At 38.7% G+C, this 15,049-nt stretch overlaps 1 protein-coding gene across 30 annotated transcripts in view; it reads left to right on the top strand.

The window, feature by feature from the left end:
• The window catches only part of ANK3 (ankyrin 3), a 709,526-nt gene that overhangs the window by 335,288 nt on the left and 359,189 nt on the right, over window positions 1-15,049 (top strand). For 16 of the 30 annotated variants that reach the window (XM_055092846.2, XM_055092845.2, XM_055092843.2 and 13 more), the window contains exon 1: window positions 11,646-12,315. The exons of 4 other annotated variants lie outside the window; for them this stretch is intronic. In XM_055092846.2, the coding sequence (XP_054948821.1) occupies window positions 12,202-12,315 (114 nt within the window). In that variant the 5' untranslated portion in view covers window positions 11,646-12,201. Of the gene's footprint in view, window positions 1-11,643; window positions 12,316-15,049 lie in introns of those variants that run through there. 10 more of the 30 variants (XM_055092832.2, XM_055092831.2, XM_055092829.2 and 7 more) reach the window with 6 other exon arrangements.

Raw genomic sequence — 15,049 nt, 5'->3', positions numbered from 1 at the left:
AAGGGACTGGTTTAAAAAATGACATGTACATCACATGGAATATTATACAACCTTTTAAAAGTTATAGAAGAGGACTTAGTGATTTGCATGGATATTCATTATATATGTTAACACATAATACATTTTAAAGTAGATTGTAAAACTACTTGAATGATTATATTCTTGGTAAAATAGTTACATTTAAATACATATAAACATAAAGAGATGCTTGGGATAATATACAACAAAATACTAATGGTACTCATTTCTGAATAGTGGCAATACAATTTTTAAAAAATTCTTCCTAGCTGAAATTTTCCCTTTATTTATCCTGTGCTTTTTGAGTGGCAGTTTTAAAATTTTATTTTATTGTGGTAAGAACACTTAACATGATCTTTGCACTCTTAACAAAATTTTTAAGTGTACAGTACAGTTTAGTATCATTGCCTATCAGTGCAAAGATATACAGCAAGTCTCTAGTGCTTATTCATGTTGCTTGACCAAAATTTTATGCCCATTGATTAGTAACCTCCATTTCCCACTCTCCGCAGCCCCTGAGAACCACCATTCCACTCTTTGATTCTATGAAGTAGACTGTTTTAGATACCTCATATAGTGGAATCATGCAGTATTTGTCTTTCTGTGACTGACTTATTTCACTTAGCATAATGTATATTTTTTGTTTTTCTGATTTTTAAATCCATGATTTGAAATTTTTAGAATGAATATATGTTGAAGGCAGGAAAAATGAATAAAAATGGCTTTTACAGAAAAGCTCTACACAGCCACAGTTTTCAAAATTATTTTTATTTTTTTGTTGCCACCCTCAATGCAGGAAGAGCTCTTGAGCTTTAGAAAGCCTGCAGAGTCACTTCACACACTGGGGCCTGTTGGGAAGTGGGGTGGGGAGAGGGAGAGCATTGAGAAAAATAGTTAATGCATGCTGGGCTTAACACCTTGGTGATGGGTTGATAGGTGCAGCACACCACCATGGCACACGTTTACCTGTGTAACAAACCTACATATCCTGCACATGCACCCAAGAACTTAAAAATTAAAAAATAAATAAAATATAATTCGAGATATGACAGGAAATTCCCCTAACCTGAAGCAAGACTTGTTTCTTTAGAATCTAAAGGCAAACTGCACCTGCAGACTGCACCTGCTTTTATAAATAAAGTTTTTATTGTAATGTAAAAAAAAAAAAAACCTTGGAATGATCTGCTTATCCCCAAGACTGGTTTTATTGCCACCTTGATAGAATATGCTATCATGAAATGCAGTAGTTACCTTAGGATTGTTGTTTCTGCTGTTAATACTCACAAGTACTCATAAAGTGGGGCAATTCTTTTTAAATAAGCATGATTTCTTTTTTATTTGACATTACTGTGAGAAAGACTTGTAAAAGATTTTGGTTGGAAGCCGAATCAGCATTCTTATTCCTTTCCCATAACTCCTATTCATAGGATCTGAAATCTTTTTAAAAACTCAAATTGGCTAGAAAATTATTGTTAAAAATAGACACAAATATCGCATCTGTTTTAAACCACTGGTTGTTATCCTGTGCTTGTCTCACCAGTCTGACTGAAGAGCTCACTGACAAAGTAATATCCATTACACATCTGTAGTAAAATGGTATTTCTATTTAGCAAATCCCACTGTTATCACTGGTGTAGTACAGACTTTAGCCAAATCTTACTGGATTTTAGTGCCATGGCTGCACGCACACACACACACACACACACACACACACACACACACACACTGTATTGGAGGTTTTGATTTATATTTTGTTTTCATTGAATAGATTGTTCAAGCTAATTTTCATCTAGAAAAGGGCTAATGTAACGGACACTCGGTAATGCCCAGGGGTATTGAAACTTTCTGTAACCCAAATTAAATTTGATTTAAATTAGATGTATGCTGGAAAGAATTTTTAGAGTGGAGCAAAGTGTTGCGATATCACCACCTCTGCAGAAAAGACCACAATTTAAATTTTTTCATTAAATTATTTGGTTTGTTGCGGGAAGGAGCAAAACCTAGATACTGATTACTGATGGCTAAGTGTACGGAGTTTAGTGCAAGCTTTCTTGTGCCGGCGGAAGCACTGGGGCAGATTCAGTCCACCTGGGTAACTGTAGCGGCTCCTTGCCTGCAGCTCCGTTGTTCAGGCAGCTTGTTCCATGTCAACACCTGCTCATTAGGAACTGGACCAAGACTCCCAGAGAGCTCTCCGATGGCCCTGGTTTTGTATCCCTGCCAATCTGCGCTAGAATTTAATAACAACCTTGAGGTGAAACTTGGGCCTTTCCTCATTGCTAATCCCCAAAACCATCTGGCCCTTCCCTTTCTCTGAATAACAATTTTGTGCATGCGTGGTGGGAGGGAGGAGGATGGGGTGAGAGAAGGGGAACAAGCATCTTACATTTCGTAAAGGACAATGTATTCACTTTCAGAGTAGATAGAGTTTCTTTTAGGTCACAGACCTGAGCTCGTTCTTTCCATAACTTCCACATCTTTAATGGCCAGATAACTGTTTAAAATTTGCACCACTCATTAACTGTTGACAAACCATCAAGTTTAGTTTTTTTAATGAAATAATGCCAAAAAGAAGCCTGTAAGTCTGTAATCATGATTCTGATTTTTAAAAAGATTATGCATTTTCTCTTTAATTTTCCACTGGGTTTAGTACAGTATTACATACATAGGCGCTACCCCATAAATATTTGTGTATTCCCATGTGTTGCCCTAAAAGTAATTGAAGTAATTTATGTGCTCTACAAAGTAATTGAAGTAAGATATGTGTCGTATATAATAGGAAATTACAAATAAAATATAAAGCATCAGAACTTCCTATGCCCTCTCCCCACCCTAGGGGAGGAACTGGACATAGTGAACCAGATATGCTATGTATTGCATACAGGGCATTGTGTTTATGACACTGTTAGAGGTTCACTCCAGGGAAGATGACCATTGAGTGAATGCCATATGCAATCACCTGTACTACTTAAAATTGTTTTCTTACTTATGCTTGCTGACCATTTGTTGAGTTTGGGTGTCTTAAATAATGTTTGGATTATGCTGCTTCATTAAAGAAGGTACCCAATAAATATTTGTTAAATGAGTGAATTAAAGAAATGTTATCTGTGTGGACATGGTATAGAAAATGTACATAGCAACATACGTTTTTCCATCACTGAAATGTCAATGATCATGTTCAAATCCAGAGGACAAATTTTCATGGGTATTATGTGAATACACTATCCACACATGTATACATACATGTATGCACATATACCTGTGTGTATATGCATACAGGTATGCACATATACATGTATGTACACATAAATATTCCAAGCATCAGGTTTTGACCATGCTGTCCATTCACCCTTTCCCAAAGACCCTCAGAATGATATGTTATTAACAATGTGCTACCTCAGAAGAGCAGTCAGCAAACAGGCCTGCAGGCCACATCCAGCCTTATTTTGGTATAGCCTGTAAGCTAAGAATGTTATTTACATTTTAAATGGTTAGAAAGAAATTAACAAGGAGTATATTTGGTGACACATGAAAGTTATATGAAATTCACATTTCAATGTCCATAAATAAAGTTTTATTGGATTAGAGAGACACTTTGATACCCTTACATATTGTCTCTGGTTGCTTTTTCACAGAGTCTATTAGGTGCAATAGAGACCACCTGGCCTTTGGAGCCTGAAATATTTACTCTCTGGCCCTTTACAAAAATGTTTGCTGACTCATGTCTTAGAAGATACAAAAGATAAGTAGGATGAAATCTGCCTGAATCAACGAATACCTCACAGTATTACAAACAATGCTGTTCACTCTCAGCCCCTTTTTAAAAGATATTGGGAAAGAATGAAAAAATTGTTCTCGAGTTGTATTTTTTGAAAGGACCTCATCACCTTTATCTCCAAAACATAGGACCTTATATTCCAAACAGACTGTTTTGAATATTCAAACTTTAATCGTTCTTGTGATTATATTGGCATGATCTAATGGAAGGGCAAGGAAAAACTTGCAAAGTTGTGGAACATATAACATGAAGCTCAATTAGTCTGATTCCAATTTGCCTTCCAAAACAACATGAAAGAGAAAACCTGCTAACACTTGCCAAGTTCAAGTAGGAAGAGGGTGAATCCCAAATCTACTCAGGAACCCTAAGTGCCAATCTGTGTTACTGTCTCCCCAACAAGATGATGTCCTGTGTTTGCGTGTTAATGTTTTTGTTCTCTGTGATGTCCGTGTTGCTTCATAGACATTGCTTATTGAAACACACTAGTAAGATAGGGAAGAAGCAGGTGTTATTTCCACTCTACAGAAGGATGAGGCTATAAACTCTACATGTAGCCCTTTCCATGGCAGGAAGTCAGTTCATTGCTAAATCCAAGAAAATAAGATGTCTTTTTGTTAGACTTAAATTTCTGCATGGTGGATATGTTCCACAATATGCTAAAGAATTATTATCTGAGTTTTAGTCTGAAATTTGACTGATTTTCATTATAGCATCTGGCGTAGTGTTTAGTTTTTTTTTTAAATCCTACTATAAGTATGACCTCCTAAATCAACGAATTAAATGCTTCATTCTCTAGAGATAAGATCCTTTGCTTCCTTATATGTGCTGCTCCATTCCTCCTACACAGGGTCAGCAAATGATTCCTGGGCCAACAGTTTCCTGAATCTTCAAATACAATCTCCTTTGTACCTTTGCCTTTAAGTTGCTTCTTGAAAGAAATGTTTTGAAAGTGAATTTGCTTTCCTTATATCTTGGTCAGAACTCACCAACATAAAAGGATGCAAAAATCAATCACTTCATCCTTACTGTAATTGTATTTCAGCATCACAGTGTGTATGTTGGGAGAGTTAAGAATTCCTTTCATGTTACAGATACAGAAACAGAAACTAGGTAGGATAAGGTCTCTGTAAGGTCTCATAGCTACTTAGCGACAAAGTTGGCGTAAGAGCTATTTTGCCTTACTTAGTTACTTTCATTATATTTCCTTTCGGCCAACTTAAATATAATTACTATATAGACATTAAATTACGAGAGTTTATTGAATTATCAGAAGAAATCATTTCATAGAATGTTACATTTGACTATGAAACAACAAGACTTATTTCCACAAGGTACACAGGAGAATTTATTTCATTACTCAGTGGTTACACTTTATCAGTCTTTTTGAATTGTTATTAAGCTATAAGTTAATAAAGGTGATGGAAACTATAATTATACAAATAGTTTAAGAGATAAGTGTTACCAAAGCATATCTATTATCTTCAGTAATAAGTATATTTGAATTGAACACATTACTTGAGAAACCAGTCACTCTTCACTATTAAATGAATTTCTTGGTTTAGAGGGCAATTTTTGGAGAATTACTACCCTAATAGAGTGAAATACCTGATTCAACTGGCTCCTCACTGTCTTGATTTATTTTTCCTGGGGAATCTAAACATGGAAGGAAGCAGAGAGTTCAAAAACAATTGTTCCCTATCTGGTCACTTTCAATTCACCCATACTAATTTATTTTCTTCATAGCACTTGTTACTATCTAAAATTATCTTGTTCATTTTTTTATTTGTTTACTCCCTGGCTCGATATTCAAGAATTGAAGCTTCTGAAAAGGGGATCTTATCGGCTTCATTCCCCATTGTATCACCAGCACTAACAGTAGTAGCCAGGGTGTAAAGGGAGTTTTGTATTCTCTGTTCAGGTTATGAGCAGTTGGGCATGTTGACTAGAATATCAAGCGGTCACTTGTGAAATTGTAAGTTTCATGGGTAGCAAAAAGAGATGTGACCTAGAAAGCATTGTGCTGAGCTCTTCATTCTGTTTTACGTTACCCCATCCCTGCTTCTGTAGCACCTGTCTGTGTGTTCTAATTATTGGTGTCCTTGTCTTTCTCGCCCATGGAAACTTGAGGGCAAGGACCAAGTCTCATTTCTCTATATGTCCCTGGTGCTGAACACAGTGACCAGCAGGGTGAGGGAACACGTCCATGAGCACACGAATGCTTCTTTCGGCACAAGTGCCTGAGGACATATCTTCATGCCTCACCTCTACGAAAGAAAGAAAGAAAGAAAGAAAGAAAGAAAGAAAGAAAGAAAGAAAGAAAGAAAGAGAAAGAAAGAAAGAGAAAGAAAGAAAGAAAGAAAGAAAGAAAGAAAGAAAGAAAGAAAGAAAGAAAGAAAGGCATAGTAGTTGATTGCTAAGTGTTCTCTGCTTGTTTGATGAAACACCTGCCTTCAGGAAGACAATTTCTGACAGATCGGGCTCTCTTTTTGTTAGTACTGTGTAAGTTCTTTATGTAGACGAGTGCTGTCGAGTAGGAATGGAGTGTAAGTCATGCATCTAATTTCACATTTCGAATAACCACATTTAAAAAGCTTTAAGAAAGTGAAATTAATTTAATAATATGTTTTATTTAACTGAACATAACCCAAATATTATTTCAACATGAATCAATATATAAAATCATTGAGCTACTTTGCATTTTTTGGTACTAAATCTTGTAACCTGTTATGTATTTTACGTCTCAATTTGGATGCAAAATTTTTGTCAGAAATATTTGATCTGTATGTTATATCATAAAATTTAAAGTTAGAAAAGTAGATTCGCATATCCAAATTGTTCCAAACACACTTGCATGTGTTCTAGTATCTGAATTGAATATCAATTTTAATTTGAAATTTTAAATAAAACTAAATATTTAGTTCTCCAGTTACACTACTCACATTTCCCTACCAGTAGCCACATATGGCTAGTGGCTACTGTATTGGCCAGTGCAGATTATATATAAACTCTGCTTGAATAAACCTTCCTTATATATTTTTTTAAATTTGCAAACACCCAAACCCTCCTATCACATCAAATCACAGTATTCTGGAAGAGTGAGGACTGTTATCGAAGTCATCTGGTCCAGCTGCCTCCTTTTACAAGAGCCAGAGCACAGAGAGGAAGTGGCATGTGGTTCATCTTCCTCCCACTCCTCTCTTGGTGCCTGCTTTGCACTCAGAACTCTGCCAGGCACTACCAGTCTACTCCTTTGGGTTAAACAGACACCACAGATATGGTTGTGGGGGCCTTCTGTGTGCAACGGAGGATCTCCTCCTCTCTGCAGGCCAGTGTGGGTGTGATGGAGAGACCTTGGGGAAGCCTCCTCATGTGCCTGTTCCTGTCTGCCCATGTGAGGTCACAGAGGCAGCTGGCATGCTTGGGACCAGCTGGCTCTCTCCAGCACTGAGGTCAAGCTGGATAGTCAGATAGATGGGGAAAGAGGGCAGACTAAGTGCTAAGACAGATGGCACCAAGGCCAGTGCTTGTTATCCAGGGGTGCCACCCCCTATAAGGGGTGTATGAATGGCTACCAGTCCCTCAATGCTATCCAGTCACAGTTTTTTGTTTTAAGAACTTCATATGTCTCATCTAAAAGTGAAAAATAATATGAGACTGTGAATTAAAAATTTTCCAGGTGTGTTTTTTATTTTGTCATTTATAACCATTGACAAGTTTAGCGCTTGTTTTCTTTCCTTTTCCTTCACCTTGTTCCAAACCTGCTCTAGGTCTCTTGATATCATCTAGGATGCCAATAATTAATGAAATGATCGTGGATCTGGATTTCTTTGTGAAGAAGAAATATTTTGACTATCTCTTATGGCGAGGCTGCTCTGCTTCTGAGAAAACTGAAGTGGGTGCAGCATGAAGTCGTTCTCATTCCATCAAAACACACACTTGCCTCATTACCAGGAACCTGGATTAGGGTTGAGGAGGCACACCCTCCCTGGCAGCCCTGGAACCATTTCTCTCTTTCGTTTCTTTCTTTCTTCCATCTTCCATTATTCTATATACTCCCCATCTTCTCCTTCTTTATAGCACAGTGTAATATTTTTTAAATGTGCACAGCTCTTGTAACTTCAAAATCCCCAAGTGACAGTGTCATCTCTGTGGAAACCGCATATGTTGTTATTAGTTTATGTGTCAACTCAACTCAACAAGGTAGACACACAACATGAAATGACAAGAGAGAGTAGTCAAGTTATTAATTGGCTGAATTAATATTTAGAGCTTTTCTTGAAATCCTGGAAAGGTGTATGTGAAAAATGAGCGGGGAGAAATACTTGGCTGTGATATCTAAAGTCTTTAAGGCATCCTAATGAACTGATTTGGCTTTATTTTCGGTGGCATATTTAGTCACAATTGTTTGATTCCTGGATTAGATGTTATCTGGAGTATGCCCATTACTCCATATGCCCAACACGGAAAGATATTTTTATTGTTTTTATAGAAGATTCATGCTCTAATAATGCCCAGGCAGGAAGCACTCTACATGAAACTTGTTAGTTCTGGTAATAAATTTAAAAAAATTATTTCAGACAATTTTTAGCAGGGAGAATGACTTTTTTGACATAACTTCTAGTAACAAAGCTGCAAGCAGGGAAAACACTGAGACTCTTTGGGGCAGTATGGTGGCTTTCAAATTGTGCTCACCAAAGCTGCCTTCTGGAGGAGGGCTGGGAGAGCCAAAGAGCTGGGGCTCCAGGATACCATTTTTCCATTCAGCCATGCAGCTCCGCTGTTATGTTTATTATAAGTACCTTTCCTGGAGGACTTATTTGAAGAATGATTTCTTCAGCTAATAAAAATTTGAAAGATCTCTCTGTACTACATTTTGGAAGCATGGCTTAGGAATTCTTGTACCTGGGACTTTTATAAAACAAGAACAGATTTTTTCTTTTTTTCTTGAGAAAGGGAAGTCACTTAAGAATTTTTGTCCTTAGCGTTTTTTTTCTTTTTTGGGGGAGGGAGGGGGGAGCCAAGGGACAGAGTCTTGCTCTGTCACCCAGACTGGAGTGCAGTGGTGTGATCTCAGCTCACTGCAACCACTGCCTCCCAGGTTCAAGTGATTCTCATACCTCAGCCTCCCGTGTAGCTGGGATTACAGGTGCACACCAACACACCCAGCTAATTTTTGTATTTTTAGTAGAGATGGGGTTTCACCATGTTGGCCAGGCTGGTCTCGAACTCCTGACCTCGAGTGATCTGCCCACCTCAGCCTCCCAAAGTGCTGGGATTATAGGCATGAGCCACTGCGCCCGGCATACCCTAAGCTTTTAATAGCTTTGACATTCCGTGCATGGGCCACGCCCATCCTATGTAAGTCCTATGTAAACATTCTCATGGTCAATGGCAAGTAGTAGGACTGGAGAAGTTGCTGTAGAGGGAGGTGACCATCGGCCTGACTGGACCTTGTACTGTTGTTTCCTCTAAGGCCATGTTTGCATCTCATTCTTGTTGCTACCAGGGATCTGCCCCACTTCTCAGACACATGAGCTTGTACCAGTTGGACGATTGGTTGTACTTTAAAGATTCATACCAGTTTTTAATCTCCCAAATGACCATAAGTTCTTGAAATTTAAGTGGACATTTTTGATAAAACTTTATTTAGTCAAGGAATAAAGTTTTTAAAAGTTGTTTTAATGTTTTCATTTCAGCTATAATAAAGGCTTTCTGGAACTATTGATAAAACTGTCAATTCAGTTTTGGGGGGAAACTGGCATTTGTGGCTATCTTGAGTCAATGCCTTTGTGTTGAGAATAAGTACACAAGGAGCTTGAGAGTTACTTGTCAGGATGTCTGCTGTGTAGGGAGAAAGGGATTTAGCCTTTAGTAATATCACAGTCAAAACCTAGGACCCACAGGGCTGCCTTTCTTAGTAGAGTCACTGTTCAAAGTTCTAGTTTAGAAATGGAAGATAAAAGATCACATTTTCTGTTAAAAAAGTAATCTGAGCAAGCTATACCTTAGGATTTATTTTTGATGGGCTAACCACCTACTGAGATAAGGAAACATCCAAGGCAACAAAAAAGTCACATTATAGAGTCCTAAAAAGCCATGACACATTCTCAACTTCTGAACATTTGGGGGAAGCAAAGAGTTATTCTAGAGAGAAGTATGTTGAAAAATACCTGTGGCTTATTTTCCTAATTTCCAACTATACTTTTGCCGATAGAAATCAATGAGAAAGTATAGTGCTTTGCCAGCCTCAGACGGAGAAGTTACTTGATCAAGCACACTTCTAAATATATTTTAAAGTATCATTAGCGTCTATAAAAAAAGAAAAGATGATCCAGGAGCCAGTGGGAAAGACGCCAGCTTTTTAGCTGGCTGTTCTCTTCAACTTGCTGAAAATAAAAGAAATTGTATGAACGTTTTTCAAAAGTATAAGACGATTTATATTGGGAAAATGCATACGAAGTTTTAATTTTTACTCTGCCCCACCTGTTACTAATACAGTAAAATATCTTAGTAGAAAAACACTCATTTTTACTACAAAGACCCAAATACCTTTCATCTGCTTTTGGAGCTGAATTACATTTAATCCCCCACCTTCATTTTTCTCCATTTTTGTATGGTTTCATAGGCAATGGAGAAACTTTCCAGAACTCTTTCTTCATGAAGATAGTTTGTGTGGAAGTCAAGCATGTGAGCATCGGTGCACATAGTAGGCCCTTGGTAACTCTATGACCAGCGTGGTTTCCCTGTGGTTCACCGTGAGGCCTCAGAGAAGCGCGCAGTCCATTGGTAGTAGGAATGGGATGCCATGGTCCCTGATTCTTTCCCTTCCCATTTTTATCACTGCTTCGCAGAGACTATAAAGCATCCTACAAGAGGAAAAGAAGAAAGACCTTTGAACCCCAAATCTAGAAGTATGGTGAGTAAAAGTTGTTTGCAGGAACTCACACTTGGCACTCTTTGTGAAGCAGACAAACAACAGCTCCAGAGAACCCCAACCAAATCCTCACATTATGCATTGGACTTGGTGCTGTGTCCTTTACACACCTACACTTTCAGCCCTACAAAGTCAAATGCACCGACGGCCAAAGTTATGGACTTTTGTATCAGAAGCACACATGCTAACAAAGTATTTTCATCAGAACATCTTTTTTTTTTTTTCTGACTGATTTTCTTGGTGAAATTGTTGTGTGTGTGTGTGTGTGTGTGTGTGTGTTTTCTTTTTTTTTACTAGGTCTCATGTTTTAGGCCCAGCCTGACATTTCAGCAGTTTCTTGCTAAAGCGCTTACTGTGAATACTGTGTAGTATGTGTGCAAATGACTCCCGACTTATTAGATTTCTTCCAGTGTGTGCATCCTAGCAGAAGACACCCCAGCAGGCCTTGAGCACTGCTGCTGCTTCACTTCACATAATGAATATTCAGAGGCTGCAGTCATTGAGAACTCAGGTGGCAAAAATAGTAAGGTGATTGAAGCAAACCCTAACATGAAAGCAAATCTGCATTTCAGTGACTCAGAAACACTGATTACAGCACAGATTCCTGACCTTCAGACCCCATGAGAGGAGAGTCCTGGGGAACCTCCTATGAATCAGGCATCTGTTCCATACACCAATATGCTCACGTCTTTCTGTATGATGTGTTGTAATCAGCATGTTGTTTTTAAAAGACAACAAGCCCTTCTGTAGTCCTCCCCACAAAATGCATTTAGATTGATAGTTCAGCATAAAGGATGCACTGTTGAGACAGGCAATACATGCATTGTTTTCCCTGTAATGCAGTCAGGATCTCCATAGCAAAATTTAGTGTGTTTTTTGAAATCTTATTTTATATATTTTGTCACCATCAGCAGTTGAACTAAAGTAGGAACAGCTCCATTCTATCAGGGGTTAAATTATTCTCCGTGTAGATCTAGTGGTGATGTATAAATTGCAGCCTTTTCTTTTTTTCAAAGGATTCTAAAATAGGTTTTCAGAATTAGCGCTGGATTTTTGCTTCTGCATGTGTGGTGACTCTTGATTCTTCCCCTTTGGAGAAGCATCCTTTGCAGCATTCCCCCTTCCGAGGAATCACTTAGACACTTCCAGCTGGTGGCAGGGGATACAGCCATAATACAGCTTCCTCTGTCCCAGCTGTCTTCTTCACTACGGTAAATGCATTACGATGGCTGCACTCTCCTGTAAAGGTTCAGGTAGAGGAAGGTGTAGGATGAAGTCCGGACACCATCATTTGGGTTTTTAAAAGCTTCAGCTTCTCCAGCATCTTTGCATTGTGAATATCTTCCTGCTTCTAGTCAAAGCTTTCTCTCTAGTGATTGGAATGCTGCTGTAAGCCTGATTAAAGGTGCCTGAGGATATCACCTTTTACAAGGAAGCCGTGCGTGCTTGAGAGGATCTTTTTAAATGCATTATGGCTCATGCAGCCTCACAATTAAAGAAAAACAGGGATTTAGAAATCAATGCTGAAGAAGAGCCTGAGAAAAAAAGGAAACACCGCAAACGGTCCCGGGATCGGAAGAAAAAGGTATCTATGTATGCCAGAGCATATATCTTGCCTGGATTCTTTTTGTTTTAATCTCCCTCTGGCATCTGTTAGAAGCATTAAGGGTTATTTTTACATGCTGGGTAGAGTGTAAATTGTGTGTGTAAATTGGGAACAGATGATAAACCCTATGGCAGAACATGGCCATAGGATGGGCAAGGCAAGAGGGACGGTTTTCTCCTGTGGGGTGATTGCAGGGCTATGCGGAAAGTGTGCTTCACTTTATATAGGCATGGGCATGTTTCCATGACATGGAAAGGTGCTGTGAGGGAGTTACAAAAGTAGTTTCTTCACAGCCCAGTCAAGGTGAAATGCACTGCGGTGACTTGGGTTAGAGGGAGAGGCCAGAGAACCAGGCTTTGTACTTCTTAGAGGTTTGTCTCGTGGAAAAAGAGCTTTTGTGCTGGAACTGTGTCACATGCGTGCGTTTCCCAGGCAGATCTGTGACCTTAGAGGCGTAGCACAAAAGTCATTTCCTGCTTTGCTTTTATTTCCTCTTTCTTTCCTTTTGCCTCTTATTTTTATAAGGTGCTTTTTGTCAAGTTGTGCAATGGAAATAAGCTGCTAGAAATAACTTTCTTTTGTTAAATAAAGCTGAAATCACAGAGGTTTGTTTTTCCCTGCTGGGTGAAAGTGATTATCCTGAACGCAGGAATTCCAGTAACCTGCAACCTTCAACACTGATTGCTTTAGATCAAAGCATGGGCATTGATGATTCCTTACTGATATTCCAAGGCAGGGGGAAAATAGGAGGAATATTCTGGGTCAGTGGTGATTTATTATGGCCCGTGAGTACTTAGAGTGCCCTTAAATATGACTCCTAGGTACTGAGCCGGGAGTAAGACCCCAAAGCACTTTTCCTCCATGATAATTAATAAAAATTGACTAAAACTCTGTGATCTGAATAGGAAAGGCAGGTCATAAAGATTTTTATGTGTCTTTGTGAAAATTCCCAAAGGAAAGATATCCTTAATTTGAGCAGTAAGGCATGTGCTTTCTAAATGACATGCAGATTGCATCTCCCACATGTACCCCTCTTCAGGAGTGACCATGAATATTCCTGGTACCTTTGCCATTTTCTTCAGAGTTAGGATCTATAGAAGACTCTCTGCCTTTTGTTGCATAGCTGACTTTGAGATTGAAGCTGGAGAGCTGCAGTTGTTTCACTGCAAGATGTTAAATATAGATAGTTCCTACTTTGATATTCTTGTAAATAAACTTCTTGAATATATTTTCATAAAAATACAAACTTGGGTTAAGAAATTGTGTGCAGGCGTATTTCAAAGCCTTGCACAGCACAGTTGTTATGAAATTGCCATACTTTGCTAGATTCTGGTCTAATTTTATTGTGTGAGGTTTCTCTGTGGGTAGGTCACTACCACTTGCCCCCTGTCCATACATCTCTGCCTACCCCCACCATGATAAACTAGCTTCTAAGAAAGATGGAAAAGGTACATATATTTGTATGAAGATATGGTGTCATATTAATATTGACACTGTATTTTAGGGTTGTTAGGCTAGCTAGGTTTATGTACAGCAGTTTTCTGTAGCAGTGATGACAGATCTGTTACTTTTGTGCCTGGGTCCCTGTTTGACTTGGAAGCAAAATAGGGAAGGGGTGAGGCAGAGGGAGTTTCTGGGCTCAATGAGCTGTAGCAAATGCTTTGTGGACCAAAGTGCTTTGTTACCAGTACAACAGAGTCTGTCCAGTGTAAATCTCTTAGCAACCAGAAGGGAACAAGGAGAAATATCAATATCGCTATTGTAAATGTGCAAGTGGATTTAAACGTTTTGTTCTCAGGACACTCACAGAGTAGATCCTAAAACTGGCTCATGGATAACACTTTCATTGCTGTTGTACTTGTTAATTCTTAACATAGTAAAATAGGTATATTCTGTAAGATACAGTGTATTACAGAAGATATAATATTCATAGTCCAATTATTTCATATACTACTTGTAATGTACAAAGTTAAGACTGAATTATTTTGAAAACACTCTAGATTTCCTTCAGTGGCATAGCCATATATGACCCTCATTCCTCTATAAAGTGAATTGTTATGACTTTGAGTTTCTTTATCCCCACCTTTTTCTAAGATCCTGATGAAGGCCTATGGGCTACTTCATTCCATGTTGTAGACCTCATGTCAATAAAAAATGCTGCTTCTAAATATTTTGTGGGTTATTATGGGGATAGTTGCTCTTGTTCATATGCAGAAATATTGTATAGGATTTTTTTTTTTTTGAGATGGAGTCTCACTCTTGTTGCCCAGGCTGGAGTGCAGTGGCATGATCTCGGCTCACTGCAACCTCCACCTCCTGGCTTCAAATGATTCTCCTGCCTCAGCCTCCTTAGTAGCTGAGATGACAGGCACCCGCCACCCTGCCCGGCTAATTTTTGTACTTTTAGTAGAGATGGGGTTTCGCCATGTTGGCCAGGCTGGTCTTAAACACCTGATCTCAGGTGATCCACCCACCTCGGCCTCCCAAAGTGCTAGGATTACAGGCGTGAGCCACCACACCAGGCCAGGAGCTTTTAATCACATAAAAGTAATAGTGGATACACTCAAAAGCTTGGGAAAATCCTAAAGAGTATCTAGTTTATAAAATAAGGAATTTGGTCCATGACACTCCTGCAGTTCAGGTTTGAGCAAGGCCAAAGACGAAGCTTTCTTGATAGGTGTGATGACACAGAATCGTGTAGTATGGGATATCA

This window comes from Pan paniscus, chromosome 8, assembly GCF_029289425.2.
Source record: "Pan paniscus chromosome 8, NHGRI_mPanPan1-v2.0_pri, whole genome shotgun sequence".
Lineage (NCBI taxonomy): Eukaryota > Metazoa > Chordata > Mammalia > Primates > Hominidae > Pan > Pan paniscus.
Note: the sequence above shows the minus strand (reverse complement) of the source record. Positions and strands in the feature narration are given on the sequence as shown.